The 19,272-nt window shown below is 39.6% G+C and overlaps 1 protein-coding gene across 1 annotated transcript in view; it reads right to left on the bottom strand.

The window, feature by feature from the left end:
• The window catches only part of TSPAN11 (tetraspanin 11), a 164,123-nt gene that overhangs the window by 38,058 nt on the left and 106,793 nt on the right, over window positions 1–19,272 (bottom strand). The window contains exon 4 of the mRNA XM_027856440.1: window positions 2,842–2,916. Coding sequence (XP_027712241.1) covers window positions 2,842–2,916 — 75 coding nt within the window. The remainder of the gene's footprint in view (window positions 1–2,841; window positions 2,917–19,272) is intronic.

Here is a 19,272-nt window from a genome sequence, read left to right as displayed (position 1 = left end):
CTTCTTCTTCTTCTTCTTCTTCTTCTTCTTCTTCTTCTTCTTCTTCTCCTCCTCCTCCTCCTCCTTCTCCTCCTCCTTCTCCTTTTCCTTCTCCTTTTCCTCTTTCTTCTTCTCTTTCTTCTTCTTCTTCCTCCTCCTCCTCTTCCTCTTCCTTCTGCTCCTCCTCTTCCTCCTTTTTCATTTTTGATTTCTTGAAATACAGATCTGAAAAACAGGCTTTTAAAAAGCCCATGGTGTTTTAAATGGAACTATTTGACTATACCTTTAAATTCAAATCATTCTGACTTTCACTGAATGGTCAATAATAGGCCCAGCTCAAGTCTCTGTGGCTAATCTTTAGGTTTTGATGGCTTAAGAATGAGTGTAAATAGTAATTGTTTTCTGTTCTGGTCAAAAACTCTGAAGGCCTTAGCCTCCCAGATTGATATCTTTGAGATGGTAAATTGGGTCATCTTTTGTCTAAATTCTTACCTAGCCCTTAGTCATTGAATGAGCATGGCCTCAAACGGACACCTGGGAAAGACCTTCATTTAGAAAGGCCAAGGTGACCCATTGCATCCTGGGTCACTGCCAGGTGTCTTGATCTTTGTCTTGCCACTGAACTCACAGATGACTGTGGAGGAGGGAATGAGGTTAATGACTTTGCACAGCTCTGCCTCACTCAAATCTAATTCACAAGCAAGTCAAGATATCACATTGGTAATGTCATTGGTCCTGTTTGAGAATGAAAGACAAACAGTAACAACAGCAGCCTTCTCAGTCTTATCTCATGCAACTTACAGAAAGCTTCTTGTACAGCTAAGATGATAGAGTCATTGGATCTTAAAAATGGATTATGCTTGCTAACCCCTGCATCTTTGCCAGTGATTACTCTTCGCTTATCTAAATCCTACATATCTTTCAAGAAGTTTAAAATTTCTTTTTTCATGAAGGCTTTCCTGACTACCTAAGCAATCAAGGCTCTCCTATATCTAATTTCCCATGAGACTTATTGTCTACCTTATAGATGGATTTTTAGAGCTGAGAAAACCCTTTGAGATCATCTATTACCTTTCCATATCACTGCTCAGGAAACTGAGGCATAGAGATGAAGTGACCTACTCAGGTAAGTGGCAAATCTGGGATGCATACCCAGCTCTCCTGTCACTAAATTCAGGATTATTCCCACGACACCATACTGCCTGGTATTGTTATCTTCAGTTTTAGGGTTTGTATGTGTATGTCTGTGTGTGTGTGTGTGTGTCTAAATTGACTAGATATCTTTAAGTAGAAGGCCATGTAGCAGGCACATTGCAGAAGGCATTGCTGTTTAGGTGTGGCTTGGACTAGATGACCTCTGAGTTCTCTTTCTGTGAGAGTCTTTGACGATAAACTTTTAGAGAGAAAAGGACTTGACGTTTTTCTCTGAATTCTCCTCAACAGCAGCCACAGTTTCTTGCACATAGAAGGTACTCATTAAATATTGATTGATTAATTAGGTTCTTAAATCATTGACTAAATTATTGACCCTAGGGCTGAAAGGGAAATAAATTCGTCCTCTGCCTTTAAGGTAGAACTGCCCCATAATTGTCCCAGAATGAGACTCTGACTCTTCTGTCTGACATAGCCACCTTGTAAGTTCAAGCCCTCATACTTCTTGCCTGGGTTAATGCAATAACCTCTTGGCTGATCTCTCTCCATCCAGCATCTCCCCTTTCCAATACCTCCTCTTTATAGCTGCCAAAAATGACTTTCTTAAAGCACAAGTCTGGCCTTGTCACTCGATAAATTCCAGGCCTTGCAGCTAACTCCAGGATCAAATACAAACTCTTCTCTTTGGCATTTAAAGTTCATTATACCCTGGCTCCAGCCCACCTCTCTGGGCTTATTATCCATTACTGCCCCTCATGAGCTGTCCAGTCTTGCCAAACCAGCCTTTTTGCTTCTCTTTACACATGTCATTCTATCTCCCCATCTCCATGTCTTTGAACAGGCTGCCTCCCATTCCTGGAATGCACTCCCTTGTGTTCTCTGGTTCTTAGAATTCCTTGTCCTTGGCAAAGGTCAGCTCAAGCCCCACCTCCTACATGAGGCCTTTCCTGATCCCCCCCAGATGCTGGGACATCCCCTTACATTCCTTGCCTTTATTTGGTTTATATTTTTTGTATATACTTATATGTTTATGTATCATTTCTCCTTCTAGAATATAAGCTTCTTGAGAGAAGGAATTGTTTCCTTTTAGTCTTTGCATTCTTAGCACAAGGCTAGGCACACCATAGGCACTTAATAAATAAGTATTGATTGATTTCTTCTTAAGAATCTTTGCTTAAGAATCAGTCCAAAGGACTGATGATGGAAAATGCTATCCACATATAGAGAAAGAACTGATGGACTCTGAATGAAAATCAAAACCTACTATTTTTCATTTTCTTCAATTTTTTTTGTGTGTTTTATCCTTTGGTCTGTTTTTTCTTTCTCAACATGACTAATCTGGAAATATGTTTTACATGATTGCACATATATAACCTATATCAAATTGCTTACTATTTTAGGAAGAGAGGAGAGGAGAGAAGGAAGAAGGGAGCAAAATCTGGAACTGATAATTTTGTAAAAATGTTAAAATTGTCTTTATATATAATTGGAAAAATAAAATACTATTAAAAATAAAAAGAAAGAATCTTTGTTAGGATGAAGCAGCCAAGTATAAGTCAGAGATATAGGGATGCTTGAGGACATGGCAGCCTCTCTGTCTCTCTATCTTCTCTCTGCCCTAGTTTATTCCCTCTCCTTGCCTACTCACAATAACACATAAAGATGAGACCCTGAAGGAAGATCATGGAGGAAGAAAGCTGGTCTACTCACCTTTTGGTAGTAAAGATGGGCAAGAACTCCAGCCACCAGCTCAATGAGGAAGATGACAAGCAATAGGCAGAAATACTAGAAACAAAGAGAGAATACAATCATTAGATTAGATTGCAAAAACTGGGGCTGTTGGAAATTGGACTGGTAAAAGTAGCTGGTCGCTTGTATCATTGGCATTTACCTTAAGGTAAATATAATATAATAGATGGCTTCCAATACTGAAAGGGCTATTATGTAGAGAAGGGAATAGATTTATTCTGTTGGCCCCAGAGGGCAAGAGTAGCACCAATGGATGGAAATCCTAAAGAGGCTGATTTTGGCTTAACGTAAGGTAGCTCTTCCTAACAATTGGAGTTTTCCAAAAATGGAATGAGCTGCCACCTAAGGTAGTGAGGTCCCTGGTGCTAAAGGTATTCAGGCAAAATTCATCAAGAACCTCTTGCTGGGAATATGTGAAACAGGGCAGCTATCTGAACTCATGTCCTCCTGATTCCAAGTCACCTACCTAGATGTCGACTTGGAATCAGAAGGTTATTGTTGTTGACTTGTTTCAGTCACGTCCAACTCTTTGTGACCTCACTTGGGGTTTCTTGGCAAAGATACTGGAGTGGTTTGCTATTTCCTTCTCCAGCTCATTTTACAGATGAATAAACTGAGGCAAATAGGGTGAAGTAACTTGCCCAGGGTCACATAGCTAGTAAGTGTCTGAGGCTGGATTTGAATTCAGGAAGATGAGTCTTCTTGAGTTCAAGGCCAGCATGCCACCTAGCTGCCTGAAATAAAGAGGATTTGAGTTCAAATTCTGTCTCAGGCACTTATTAGTTCTGTATGATCCTAAGCAATTTCAGCCTCAGTTTCCCAATCTGTAAACTGGGAATAATAGCACCTACCTCACAGCGTTGTTGTAAAGCTCAAATGCGATTCCATATGGAAAGCACTTTGCAAACCTTAAAGGCCTATATAAAGGCTAGCTGCTTTATAATATAATATTATTTTATATTATATAATATTTTATTATATTATATAATAATATAATATTATTATATAATATAATAATATACATAATAATAATATAATATTATTATGTTCATGATTCACATGGGGTTGGACTAAATGATCTTTGAGATACATTTCAACTATAACATTGTAATATCCTTTGCCTAACACTGTACTAGGCACTATGGATACGACCCTTTTCTCAAGTATTTTACAATTTAGATGGATCATGCATAGTATGTGCTAAACTTTTATGTGAAGGAGAAATTTTGGTTTACTGCCTCTAGAAATAGCCTAGTGGATTAGTAGCGTAGAGATCAGTCTGGCCCGTTCTATGGAGGCCACTCTAGTCAGAGGAAAAAGTGTCCCTATGCCGACTCCATCTATTCATGTTCTAATAAGTTAGGAACTCACCTCAAGGCTCTGGTTGGGAGATTAGGGGAGGATTCTGCTTGGCCCAGATGTTTCTTTCTGAAAAGGGGGACTATTCCTGTCTTCTTCTCTTGACAATCTCTTTCTTAGTGATCTCAACAGATGCCATGGATTCAATTATCATCTTTATGCAGATGACTCTCATAACTAGATATCCAGGTATAATCAGTCTCCTGAGCTCTACTACCATAATCTACACTGCCTTTTGGATATCTTGAATTGGATATCCCATAGGCATCTCAAATTCAACATGTCCTAAACTGAATTTATTATCTTTTCCCATAAATTTGCCCCTCCACCCAACTTCCCTATTTTTGTTATGGGCACCATTATCATTCTAGTCACCTAATTTTACTACCTAGGAGTCATCCTCAACTCTTCACTCTCACTTACCTTCTCATAGTCAACTAATTGTCAGGTATTGCTGATTTTACCATCAAAGTATCTACAGTCCTGTTTCTACATTTGGACCACAACAATCCTAGGTTAGACTCTTGTCATCTCTCACCCAGACTATCATAATAGCTTCTCAATTGGTCTCTCTTCAACCAACTTCTACCCGCTCCAATCCATCTGCACCATAGCAGCCAAACTAATATTTGTAATGCACAGGTCTGACCATGTCAATACCCTGCCTCTAGATGCTTCAGAGTTTCTTCCATTTCCTTAGGTTAAATACAAAACTCCTTGGCATTTAAAGCACTTCATAACCTCACTCTAGCCAATCTTTTCATGCTGATTATACATTACTCCCACTCACATTCTGTATTCCAGACAAACTGGCTACTTGTTCTTCCCCAACTTTCCCTCATATCTTCACACCTCTGCATAGGTTGTCCCCTACCTTGAATGCATTCCCTCTAGTTCTTGAACCACTAGCTCTCTTCCAGACTCACCTCAAAAACCACCCCTTTAAAGAAGCTTTTTCCTGATTTCCCTAGTTGCTAGTCTTCCCCTCCATCATTGTGCTCTCTATTTTTGTAAATATAGCCTTATTTACTTTTAATCTCTCTATCCCAAATTCTCTCTCACTCCCCCATTCCCTCCCTTACTCATTGAGAAAGCAAGATATACAAAACCCATTATAGATATGAAGTCATTAAAAAAAAAAGAAATATTGTATCCACCAACATGTAGAATTTAAGCTTCTTGAGGGCAGGGACTTTCTTTTTTGGTGTTTACATTCCCAGAGCCTAACTTAGTGCCAGCCACAGAATAAGCAATTAATAAATATTTGTTGATTGATTGATTGGTTCCACTGACTCCAAGAGGAGAAGTTCTGAAGAGCTCAACTTCCCCTCCCCCCACATCCTTCCAATTTCTTCTCTCTTCTAGCAGTTGGCTCTTGCCCAGTCTCTGGAAGTGGGTATAATTTAACATCTGCTGGGTTGGCTACACGGTACTCTAACAACAGTGATTAGAATGTTTTGCCTCATTAACTTGTTGATTTCCAGGCTTCACGGTGGTAGCACACCTGTGAGTCCTACAAAGCAGGAGGAATGTGCCATTAGAGTTTACAGAGGAGAGTGGTTTTCTACATCACAAATGTAGGATGTTGGTTGTGATGTGGGTGGAGCCTCTGGATATCCTCAGAGTCCTTCCCTTTCCATGGACCCTTAACCCAAAGTTAGATTCCAATCCCAAACCCAGTTTCTCTTTGATCTGTGAATTATGTATTAATGGCCCAATCCCATGCTGGTTCCTGGGAAAAATACCAGCTACAGTTGAGGTTGAAGAGAGTGGGGGTGGGGGAGGTATAGTGGGAAAGATTAAAAAAAAAATAAAGCAGCTTATATCTTGATTTAGTGGCAGGCTAAATTAGTACATGTCAGCTCCTCAAAGGCATATTCTGAGGAATCACACAGGCTGTCAGACCTGAGCTGAGTTGTCTGAAGTTGGGAGGAGATTTCAAAAAGATAAAATAAAATGCCAAAGGATATTCCTTCCCTCAAGCTCCTTCCTCCTTCCACCTAACAAGTTCTGATGGACAAAAACACCTTGGGAGAAAAGCCACTGCCTGGCTCCTAGAAAGAGGATGAGGACAACTGGGTGCTTTTCTATGAGTGCCACTAATGATAAACATCACTTCATTGGGCTGTGACAAAGGACTCCCAGCCACTGGACTCCCAGATGAAGTAGCTGAGGGTGATTCTGAAAGGGAAAATGTAAAAAGTGACTCATATGTTGTTTACAGTTTACAAAATCACAGTAGTGATTTTGAGGGGTGGGAGTAGAGTGGCGACTAGGCTCTGAATCACTAGTTCCTTGGGCTTTAAAAACCTAAGGAATCTAGAGGGCAAGCTTTTCTTCATTCCCATAAATTTACATTTATTGATTCTGTTTATATATTACAGTTGTTTAATTCCAGTGCCTGGGATGGCCAGAGAAGTGGCTCAATGATACTTAGACCCTTGGTCTAACTGGATGTTTTCAAGCAAAGGCTGGACAACTACTTGCTGGATGTATTGCAGAAGGGAATCATGTTCAGTCTAGGCTGGAATAATTGGCCTCTAAGAGTCCTTTGTTGAACATAGAACTAACCCCCAATATTAATTATCTTTATGAATTGCAGACTAGTTTTAGATTTTCAAAATATATAATGAATCAGTTTAAGCCACAACTATATTTAACTGTATTTGTTCAAATATAGGATGCCTTACAATAGAGACTACATCTATAATATGAGATTTCTTTGATTTTTTTTAAAGAATTCAATTTTATTTTATTTTCAGTTCGTAATTATCCCCTTCTCACATTCCCTCCCCTATTCATTGAGAAGGCAAGAAATAAAAAACCTATTACAAATATGAAGTTACTTAAAACAAAATACGAAGTTACAAATTTCTGCATTCACCATGTTCCCCCCTCAAAAAAAAAAACAAGAAAAGTTTAAAAAATGTTCTTCAATCTACACTGTGAGTCTATTGTTTTCTATCTGGAAGTGAATAGTACTTTTTATGGTGAGTCCTTTGGAATGTTGGTGGGTTATTATGTTGATCAGAGTTACTAAATCTTTCACAGTTACATCTTTACAATATTACTGTTACTTTGTAAACTATTTTTCCTGGTTCTGCTTACTTCACTTTGCATTAGTTCATATAAGTCTTCCCAAGTTTTTCTGAAACTGTGTGTGTGTGTGTGTGTGTGTGTGTGTGTGTGTGTATTTGCAGAGAGTTATTATTCGATTATTTTTAATCAGACTTTTTTTTTTTAACAGTATAAGGAGCTTTCAGGGAAGAAGTTCTTCTGCCTATGACCATCAGCACCTTCTCTGCAACTAAATAGTCTGAAAGAGTTTCCTAGGTACACTGAGAGTGGTTTGCCCAAGCTCATATTCAGGTTGGGGCACCTAGGTGGCGAAGTGGATAGAGTGCTGGGCCTGGAGTCAGGAAGACTCATCTTCCTGAGTTCAAATCCAGCCTCAGACACTTACCAGCTGGATGACGCTGGGCAAGTCATTTCATGCTGTTTGTCTCAGTTTCCTCATCTGTAAAATGTGCTGGAGAAGGAAATGGCAAACCACTCTAGTATCTTTGCCAAGAAAACTCCAAATGGAGTAACAAAGAGTTGGACACAATTGAACATCTCAGAAGAAGCACTTGAACTTTTGCTTATCATTTGGGTTTTGATGGCTCAGAGTGAATGTAAACAGCAATTGTTTCTGTTCTGGCCAGAAACTTTTGAGGGTCTTCCCCTCCCAGATTGATTCTTTAGTGAAGGCAAATTAGGCCATTTTTTTTTTTTTGCCTCAATTCTTGCCTAGCCTTAATCACTGAATGGGTGTTGTCTCAGACAAACAGACCTGGGAAAGAACTTAGCTTAAAAAGTCCAAGGTCCCCTACTGCATCTGGGGCATCGCCAGTCGTCCTGACTATGTCTTGACACTGGACTCCAATGACTCTGGAGGAGAGATGACTTTGCACAGCTCTGCCTTACTTAAATCCAATTCACTTGCAGTCAAGACATCACCCATCTGATGTCATTGGTCCTTTTTGAGAATGAAGGACAAACAACAACAAGGACTTGAACCCGAGTGGTCTTGACTTCGAAGCCAGCTCTCTATCCACTACACCATAGTGACTCCTATACAAAAGTACTCATGTTACAAATCAATTGTGAAATTTATGTTAACATTTATTATTTAAATAAATCTCTTTTGTTCACTTTTATTTCCACTGCTCTTTTCATCTTTATAACTTCATTATCATTCTCTTAATGAGAATTTGATTGTAAGCTACCCTGAGGTTCTGTAGAAACTAAATTCGGGAAACAATTCACTCTCTATTTATACCACTGTGGTATTTGCTTTCAAAAACTAGTGAACAAGAACAAATCTGAAACAGCAAAAATTTATCTGAACTAAAGCTAGTATCTTTCCTTCCCTTAGAATGCCTGGTGGAAAATTGTTTGTAGGGATAGATTTAAAAAACAAGGCCTCCAGTGCAACTATGCCTTTTTGTTATAGCAGTGCCCCACCTCCCCCCAAAAACATCTGGTAAGGTCTAGTCACCCCTGCAATTCTACAAGTCTGAGTCTGTGAGTTGCATAGCATCAAAAAATCCCCATCTCTGATGTACCTAAGGCATATTTACGAAAGCCAAGAATTGAATCCTTTGGATTTTTTCAGTCATAGAATCCCAGAATATTAGTGCTCTGAGGATTTTTAGAGTTCCACTAGTTGGACTGATTCTGCCACAAGGCATGATGCTCTTCCATGTCCTCTTCCTCATCCACAGACAGCCTAGACCACAGGCACCAACAGTTCACAAACTTATCTCTGAGGCACAGGCTGAAAACCAAGGCTTTCAGATGGAGAGAGGAGGAGGAGGGTGAGAGTGGGAAGGTCAGCTTACATTCAGAATGCTGTGGTCATAACACAACGTGAAAGATTAAAAAAAAAAAGTACAGAAGGAGCCCAAACTCAGCGCTGATATCTTGCAGCTGGGGAAGAGAACTGTAGCTTCAAGTCTCTATTTTGCTTGAGCATCAAGATTACAAAAACAGGCAGAGCCCTTGCTCTAGTGATTTAAAAAAAACAAACAAAACAGTCAGAGAAAACAGAAACAGCTGTTGAAGAAGTAACAACTGGGTGTGTTTTTCCTGGAAGGTAGTTGTAGGCTCAAGGCATCCAGGCCTGGGGTTTAGGGGCTTGGCTGCTCCTGCAGAGGAGAGGATGTGGAATAAGAGGTCCAGGTTTATTGCTAGAACAGCTTTTCGGTGCTGAAAGAATGGATGAGAAATGCTTCCTCTCCCACTGTGGCACTCTGCCTGTGTTATTTGTACAATGAAATGACTTCGAGGGCTCCAGGAGGTATGGCATAGATGTAGGATCTCCTCAAGGAGAATGCCAGCTTGTGTTTCCACCAATGCTCATTGTAGCTAATTAATGCCCAACACTGACCTGAAGGACTGGTAGAGGCTCATAGTCAAATTCACCTCAATAGGAATAAGGTATGTTACCAAATTCAAGATACAAAGTCCCTTAAAAAGGCTCTGGGCTTTCACAAACTTTGAAGAAGGCTGGACTGTTGCTTTAGCTCCCTAACCTGTGTCCTTATCTCTTACTCCAATCCTGCATACTCCTGTCATACAATCCTCCAGCTCTGATCAAGTCATTTTCCTGTCAAAATTCTCCAACATCTTCCTATTGTTTATAAGAGAGAGACCAAATTTCTTAGCTTGACTTTTAAAGCCCTCCATAATCTGATTGCAACAACATTTATTTAGAACATGGAGAGCATTGTGCTACATACACTATGCTAGGAGAGATAAAAAGCTTACATGAGAAATAATCTCTTGCCTCACAGAGCTTATAGACTAAGGAGGGGTTAAAATGCTAACAGTGTTGTTCAGTGTGTCTGTTTGTGACCAATGGGGTCATCTTGGGGTTATCTTGGAAAAGATACTGGAGTGGTTTGCCATTTCCTTCTCCAGTGAATTAAGGCAAACATGAGTTTAAGTGATTTGCCCAAGCTCACAGCTAGTATCTGAGGTCACATTTGAACTTAGGTCTTCCTGACTCCAGGCCCAGTGTTCTATCCACTGAGCCAGCTAGATGCCTCCAAGGCAAACAGAGGTTAAGTGACTTGCTTAAGGTCACACAGCTAGTAAGTGTCTGAGGCTTGATTTGATCTCAGGTCTTCCTGACTCCAGGCCCAGTGTTCTATCCACTGAGCCACCTAGCTGCCTACAGATGCTAACACAGAGAGGTGCTAACACAATCATTGACAATTACATGTTAAGTGTATAGAAAGGCAGCTTAGCATAGGTGATAGAGTAAATCTCAGAGTCCAGAAGACCTGGATTCAAGCCCTACCTCTGACATACTAGCTATGTGACTCTGGGCAAGTCATTTACCCTACTAATCTTAGTAATTTCTTAACTGAGAGTTCCTATGCCAATAAAAATCACAGATCAGGCCAAAAGATAGTAAATAGATGCAAATTTAGATGCTATGTGAAGTCTGCAGGGGAAAGTCATCACTAACTAAGGGAAGGCATTATAGGGGTGGGAATTGTGTTGTTTTTTTTTTTAAAGGTGAAGAGAAAGAGAAGGACATCCCAGAAATAGGGATGGAATAGGCAAAGGGATGGAGATAGGAGAGTGCTATAAGATCAATAGAAAGCTAGAAGAGATCTTAAAAGATATCCAGAACAACCTCCTCATTTTATAGATAAGGAAATGGAGGAACAGAGAAGGTGAGGTGACTTTCACAAGGTGACACATGTAGGAAGTAGCAGAACTAGGATTTGATCCCATGCCCTATGGTTCCAAATTCATTACTCTTTCCATTTCAGGGGCACAGTAGTGAAGTTTGGCTAGAGCATAGAATCCATGGAGTGAAGTAATTTGTGATAAGGCTATTGGGCATGTTTTCTTCAGGCTTTGGGCCCTGAGGGACTGACTAGACCATATGGCATAGTTAGAAATTTAAGCTACATGACATTTTCTAGTCATGGCAATATGACCCAAAATGAGGCTATAGAAAGCCCTCTGGTAGGGTATTGTGCTCTAGACTTATAGCCCTCTCAAGCTCCAAATTAGGGGCTATAGCCTTTAGATCTTTTCCTCTGGGCTTTTATTTTTTTTTCTTCTGAACTTAAACACACAAATTAAAAAGGAAGAACATTCCATATACATAGAAGGACACAAGAAAGAAGATCTTATATAAAGTCCTTAATCTCCACTCCATACTGCTTGCTTATGTTTTAAAAGTATATAATAAATTCTACATATTACTTTCAAAACTGTCTTCTTTGTTTCTTCTTTCTCTTCTGTTCTCTGTATTAAAAAAAGTTACAATGGCTCCTCCCTCTTTTTTGGCATCATTATTGCTAACCCCATTCCTCCCTCCCAATGCTCCCTTTCCAATTAAAAACTGAGAAAAAGAAAATAAAAATCTCATAAAAACAAGAATCATTAAGCCAAATAAATTCACACACTGCCCATGTCCACAAATGTATGTCTCTGCACCTTATGTCCAATACCTTTTTGTTAGAAGTGGGAAACATTTTTCATCATAGGTTTTTTGGAGACATGGTTTATCATTGCATTGATTAAAATTCCTAATTTGTTTAAAGACATTTCTCTTTATAATGCTCCTGGCAGTCAGTCAATTAATATGCCTACTATGTGCTAGGCACTGTGATATGTACTAGGGATATAGAGAAAGGTAAAAAGCAGTTCTTGCTCTCCTTGTAGAATTTGTTCTCTTGTTATGCTCACTTCATGTTCTTTAGTTCATACTATGCAGGATTCTCTGAAATAATCTTTTTCATAATTTCTTATGGAGCAATAATATTCCATTTTATTCACATGCCACAATTTGTTTATTAATTATTTAGGGCAACCCAAGAACCCTCCTCAGATTCTAGTTCTTTGCTTTTCTTCCCTCTGCGCCACCATCTTCCTCTTCCCCTCCTCCCTTAGAATTAGGAAGTTTGTTTTGCTTGTGATTTTACCTCCCTGGTATCATCCTCCTTAAATACCCCATTACCCTACCAACATACCCCTGCTTGTTTTCCTGTTGAGTTTGATATACTTTTACACCAAACTCTGTGTGTGTGTGTTTTCAACCCTCTATCCACTTCATATAAAAGTGAAGTTCATCTGATACTCAATTCTCTACCCCTTTCTCCATGTTTATATATTCTTCTTTCTACACTTCAATGATAAGAAATAGCAAAATCCACCCCTTCTTCCTCCTTGCTACACTAGTGTATTCCTCCTTTTACCAGCCCCCTTCTCTTTATCCTTTTCAGACCCTTGGAATAGAACCAATTCTCCACTCCCCCAACATTTTTCTTACTTAACTCTCTTTCAAGAGACTAAAGTTCTGAAAGGTACTTGTCTCTTCTTCAGCCACTAAATGTTGGTGCTACATGATTACACAGCCTCTTTCCATTGTTCCGATATATTTACCTTTATAAGTTTCTCTGTTTTCTTATGTTTGTATTTCAAAATTCCCACTCTGCTCTCATCTTTTCATCAGAAATGTTTGAGTTCTCTATTCCATTAAAGATCCATCCAATCCTCCCCCCTTTCTTGTAGTGTTTTAGAGACAAGCTATGTTTTGTTGTAAGGCTCTTTTGCTGTTTTGGAGGAATATTATATTCCAATATCTTCTCTTGTTAATTAGAGAAGTTGTCAGGTCTTGTGTGATCCCAATTGTATTGCCTTAATAACTGAAGTGCATCTTTCTGAATGCTTGCAATAATTTTTCTTTGATGTGAGGGCTCTAGATTTTGGCCATGACATTGCTGAGACTTGGGGTTCCTTTCAGGAGATGATTACGGGATTCTTTCCCTCTTTGCTTTCTCATTCTAAAAGATCTAGGTAGTTATCATTTATGATTTCTAGGTTTTTTTTCCCTCAGTGATTCTTAAATTAGCTCTCCTTGACCTTTTTTCCAGGTCAGTTGTTTTTTCATATCTGATATATGGTCTTCTTTTTGACTTTTGATTTTGTTCTAATTTTTCTTAATGTCTCATAGAGTAATTGATTTGTTTGCTCTATTCTAATTTTCAGTAAGTCTTTTTCTTGGGTAGGATTTACTAATTTCTCTTCTAAGTTAATTATTCTCTTTTCATTTCCATCCTCCAGAGCTTTTATTACACTTTTTATCTCTTGCTTCACTTCTTCTAGATGTTGATATAATCCTTGTGGAAAATCCATTTTTCCCCTTTGAGTCACCTCTTGTACTTGTTAAGAGTTACTTTCTTATTCTTTTGGGGGATATCAAGATTCATAAAAATTTTTGGTACTGATCAGTGTTTTCTTTAATTTATTTATCTCTCCAGCTTTGGTTCTTGAATTGGGGCTGTTAGCTTTCTATATATCTTCAATACCAAACTTTTTTTTTTCAAATGAAAATAGTTTTAATGGAATGCATAAGAAAACAGGATATGTTATTTGCCAGCTACTCAATTTGTGGCATCTCAGATAATCAAAAGACAGAATTTTAAAACAAGATAATTTTCAAGATTAGAGAAAAATTTCAAAAGTTTTGAAACATACACAACATTTTCCTATTCATCAGAAAAGAAGTTGAGATACCTTTTATTGAATATCTGAGAAATTTGATACAAAGATTTCTTTCCCATTCAACTGTTTCTTTTCTTAGGTGAATTAATTTTGTTTGTGCAGAAACTTGTCAGTTTCACGTAATCAAATGATCTATTTTGCTTTTTGTAACTGCCTCTATCTTTTGTTTGGTTGAGAATACATCTCCTACTTATAGCTGTGAGATGTATTTGATTTACATCTCTTCTAATTTTTTTATGGCATAAACTTTAATATTAAGGTCACATATCCATTTGGAATTTATTGTTGAATATGGCATAAAGTATTCCACTGGATCTTTGAGGTTCTGAGTGCTAGATCTTCAGGGCCCTGTTTGGCATCTCAGGATAGAGTGTTAGGGACCCCAGAGCCCCTGGGCTTCTCTGTTGGAGTGCTACAGTACCACACTGGTCACTGCCTAATTTCTGTTTCTGCTCCCTGAGGCTTACAAGGTCTCTACCCTGAAGCTTTCTCAGGGGAGTTCTCCACTCTTGTTGCCTCCAGAAACAGAGCCTTTCAGGCCACAGATGTCCTTGGCCCATCTCTGATAGCATTGGGAGGCTACCCTGTACAAGAACCGGCTTTGCCAGCAGGCCTCCTTTCCTATTGCCTTGGGCTTCTGGATGATTTTTTTTTGTGTGCAATTCTGTAGTGGAAGAATTAATTTACTAGAGTTTTTGCATTGAATTTCTTGTACATTATTCTATCTGGTATGAACTTCAGGATTTTTATGTGAGATTATTAGGGTTGTCCTGTTTCCTGTTCTGGCAACCATCTTGGCCAAAAGCCTGCTTGAGCCCTTTCCAACTGATTCATCGATTAGCTAAATGGATAAAAGCCCACCTTTGGTGATCTGCTAAACCCTTAAAAAACCAATATGAAAAGGGGCCATAGTTCGTGGGATTTGGTAGATTTCTCACTCGTCTGGGTACCTGTGGACCTGGAGGGTCCCTAGGGGGACCTGTAGAGATGTGCTCATCACTTATTGGGTATCATCTTAAATATCTCCATACATTGTTGCTGTTATCTAATAATAGATTTACTTATTCATTCGTTTGTTTATTTATTTATTTGGCCATCTACCTCACTGTCTCAATCTCACCAAATTCCTACCATGCATTTGGGACTAGTATGAACTTGGCCCAAAACATTTCTAGAATATCTAGAAATGTAGCATGGTCCCAAGCAGAGGAGTTAGAGTTCTACTTAGTAGTTAAGAGGGAGGAAATCCCTTACCAGGAATGCCCTTCCCCTCATCCTTATTTAAACTTTTCTTTCAGTTTTCTTACAAAGATTTGATTGCCAAGTTTTAAATTGTGTTGATGTGCACATAGACCTTACGGTCTCCTGGAAACAGATATGCACCCTTCTTCTGGCTCCATGCCTTGATTAAGGCTACTGGCCCTAAACTCCTCTCTCTGAAGCACAGTTTCACCTGAGTAAATAGCATTTTTATTTTGAAAAGGTCTTGGGGCAGCTAGGTGGCACAGTGGATAGAGCACCAGCCCTGGAGTCAGGAGGATCTGAGTTCAAATCCAGTGTCAGACCAGACACTTGACACTGAGTAAGTCACTTAACCCCAATTGCCTCACCCCCTCCAAAAAGTCTTAATTTTCCTTCAAAGCTCAACTCATGTCCCACCTTCATGATACTTTCCTTAAACACTACAGATTCTATGTCCTCTCTTGCCTTATTTGAATACCTAGGATACTTATCAGAGGCTATTATTGTGTTACTAATTGTAATAGTCCTATCTCCCCGTTCCATGGCTGCTTTGGCTTCAAGAAGGTGGGCAGGGAAATGTATATGTCCTTGAAAAATCAATGATAATTCTCTAGCTGCTAAGAATTTAGGAATGTCAAGCTAGCCTAGAGCCTGCTACCTTCCCCTAGAAGGGTTATAGGGTCAGACTGAAGCTGATGTGTATTTTGGACCCTAAGCAAGTAGTATGAACAGGGCAAAATTGAGCCTCTGGCCATCCTTAAAGAAACAAAAGAGGCATCTGACTGTGGGCACTGCAGATTTCATAAGTGAAAGGAACCTTTTAACCCAGTTCCCAACCAGGGAACAACACAGAACCCAACCTCAGGGGTTGTTCTCCTCTCTAGACTGGGAGATAATAATAGCTAACCTTTATATAGCAGTTACTTTGTGCCAGATTAAGATAAGAAAGATGAAGATGGATTTTAGCCCTAGCAGGATTTCAAGTTTTGGGAGGGCCTGAATCTGGGAATCAAATGAAATGTTTATCTCTGTCATATGCTTTATGCTCCTGCTTTTATGACCTTTGGTTTAAGTGCTTGGTATATCCATGTCTTTCAACCAGAGATGAATCAATCAACAAACATTTATTAATTTTATGTGTAAGACACTGTGCTAGAAGCATTCCCACCCACAAAAGGATGGGACTAAGCGAGAGAGGCAACCAGTTTTCTGAGAGCTAGAGAATACTTAACGGTTACTCCAGAGCACCTCTAGTATTGGGTGGTCCACATGACAGATTAGGTGAGAACATGGTAGACAACCTGATGTAACACCAGGCACTGCTCTTCAAGAATCTCCTTCCAGTGTCACATAATTATTTGACATTTACAACATGGTACCCAGTATAGGCAGCCTGTATAACATAGGATTGGAGGCTCAAAAAGACAGAGTTGAGAAGGAAATTAGGGGTCACTGAACCCAACCCCTTCATTTTACAGTTGAGGGACTGAGGCCCAGAGAGGGTGCCCAAGGTTACTCATGTACTCAACTGAAGAGCTGGGATTTGAGCCCAGGTTGCCTGGGCCTAAACCCATTACTTATTGTACTATGTTACACTGTCTTTCAGATAATAGAATCAATGCTATAAATAGTGGTTAAGCTTTCAGGCCTATACAAAGGCCTATTTAAACTATAATGTATCTAGGACTTAAAGAGGTTTTGCAGAATTAGAAGAGTTTGTCAGTGCTGAAAGCAATAAAATTTTTTATTTGGTGGATTTAAGGGAAGGCCACTTGGCTTAAATAGAGATGCTCAGAGAATTGAGGAAAGGGGGGCATGGGCAAGGAGAATAATACCCATCGTCAAACCTGGACAATAGCTGAGATGGTATGGCACAAAGAAACCTGACTATGGAGTCAGAGGACCTGGGTTCAAATTTCACTTTAGATACTTACTACCTTAAGCAAGCCATGTAACTTCCTTTGACCTCAGTTTCCTCATCTGTAAAATGAGGTTGTACTAGCTAGCCTCTGAGGTCTCTTCTAGCTATGGATAGATGATCCTATGAACTTTCAAAGAACATCAGGGAAGGGCAGAAAAGGGAAACTAGGGCTATTACCACCAAGTCTAAGGCATGATGACCTTTAAGCTAAAGTGGGAAGAAGTCCATCATTATTTTGTGAGAGGTTTCTCCGAGGACTTGGCACATTGTTATACTAAGCTCTCACCAGTATAATGGGTGGGACCCCCAAATCTGTCACCATTCCATGCATCCAGGGAGCTGAGATATATATATATAGGAAGAACCATGTTCTTTATAGGAAAGGGATATATATAGGAAAGAGATATATATAGGAAGAACCATGTTTTTTATAGGAAAGGGAAAATTCATAGGACCATAAATTTAGGGACCTTGGAGACTTAACTAGTCCAACTGCCTTATTTTGCAGGAAAAGGAACTCAGGCCCAGAGACCTGCCCAAGGCAACACAGGTGATGGTAGTCAGGATTTGAAGGCAGATCCTTTTGACATTGAATCCTGTATTCTTTCTGTTTTACTTTGATGATCTGGCCTCTGAAGACACAGGAAGGTAGACAACAATCTGCAAGTTTACTTGGGAAATGCAAGTTTCTAAATCTATGGATTCCAGATAAGGGAAGGACTGATTGGGATGAGAAGAGGGCATAAATAGGATAGAGACAGGCAGTCAGAGAAAGATTAGGCCCCAGATAACAATAGATGCAAAGTGACTTTGCTAACATCCCATAGCTCATAAGTGACAGAACTGAGGATGGAACCTAAGTCACTTGATTCTCATTTCTGGGTTCTTTCTGATGAATCTATCAAACCTGTGAACTTTTCAGGTGGAAACCAAGCCTTGGAATCTTGGATGGATATAAGTACATTGGTTTCCAAGTAAACAACTACAACAAAAACAAAAGGGGGGGGAGGTCTACTTCCCACGCTCCCATGCAAGTGAGAATTAAAAGTCATTCCCTCCTCCCAGCACAAACAGTAAGGTTGATCAGATGAAGGTGGCTATAAAAAAGACTCATAAGGGTCCTGAGAGAATGGGCTGCTTTCCAGCGGGCAGCTGCAGAGCTGGCCCAGGAGACCCATACACTTAATTTCATCCCAAGAGCATGACATCATTGAGGCCCAGCTGGAGACGGCAGAACAGATGTCTGACTGCATTCTGCAATAGGTTCACAAAGCCAAGGTTCCGTAAGAGACTCAGCATCCTTCTTTCTCAAGTACTCTCTAGAGTTCACCTTGTCCAACATCCTTGACCGCTGGATCTTGGCTTATACAAATCCTTTGTGTCTTTCAAATTCCAGTTCAAGTAATGCCTCCTCTGCCTTCCCTAATTTCCCATATAGAAATCCTCTCTCTTCCCTCTGCACTCCCTCAGTATGCTAAGATAATGAGACACTCTCAAAATTTGAAGTCAGAGAACCTGGGTTGATATTATAACTGCTACCTGCTTTATAACAGTTCACCCTAGTAAGCCCATTCCCCTACTCGTAAAATGAGGTGGTCCCTTCTAGCTTCAAAAGTGTGATCTGGTGACCTACATGCTCCCAGTACATCTCAATCACTTTGGGTAAGGGAAGGAATCTCTTGATCTTCCTCCCATTAGGATGTGTGTCCTGAATCCCGGTCAGCAAAGATCATACACTAGGCAAGAACGTAGTGACTCGTCAGCATTGCCGAAGACAGCCTCAAGGTCAAAAAAAGACTGAAGCCTCTGAAAAATGATCTACTGGTAAATTCTGAGTATTCAGCAACACATGACAGACACCCTGTGACTCTTGGTACCTGAAGGAAGGGGTAACATTCAATAACACCACTCCTCTGCTGAGAAAACTAGGGGAACATATTACCACCTAAATCATGATTCATAGCTTGCTACAGCTGGAGAGCACCATAGAGATCACAGACTTTAACCTCTTCATTCTAGAGAAGAGGAACCTTAAGCTAAACTCAACAGTTAGGCCTTCAAGGTCTTCCAATATTGGTCCCCACTTATCTTCTCAAGTTACATCCTTGCTGCAGTCTCTCCACTTCAACCATAACAACCCTGCATACTTTCTCACACACAGGGCTTGAATACTGCTCTAATACTCCTTGTTCTACTGATTGGTTGATGAATCTACTCTATCAATTTATTTTTAAATTCATGCATTAATTCATCTATCTATCTATCTATCTATCTATCTATCTATCTATCTATCTATC

This window comes from Vombatus ursinus, unplaced genomic scaffold (genome assembly GCF_900497805.2).
Source record: "Vombatus ursinus unplaced genomic scaffold, bare-nosed wombat genome assembly UNPS02011431.1, whole genome shotgun sequence".
In the NCBI taxonomy this organism is placed as follows: domain Eukaryota; kingdom Metazoa; phylum Chordata; class Mammalia; order Diprotodontia; family Vombatidae; genus Vombatus; species Vombatus ursinus.
The sequence above is the reverse complement of the archived record's forward strand: the minus strand, read 5'-3'. Positions and strand labels throughout refer to the sequence as shown.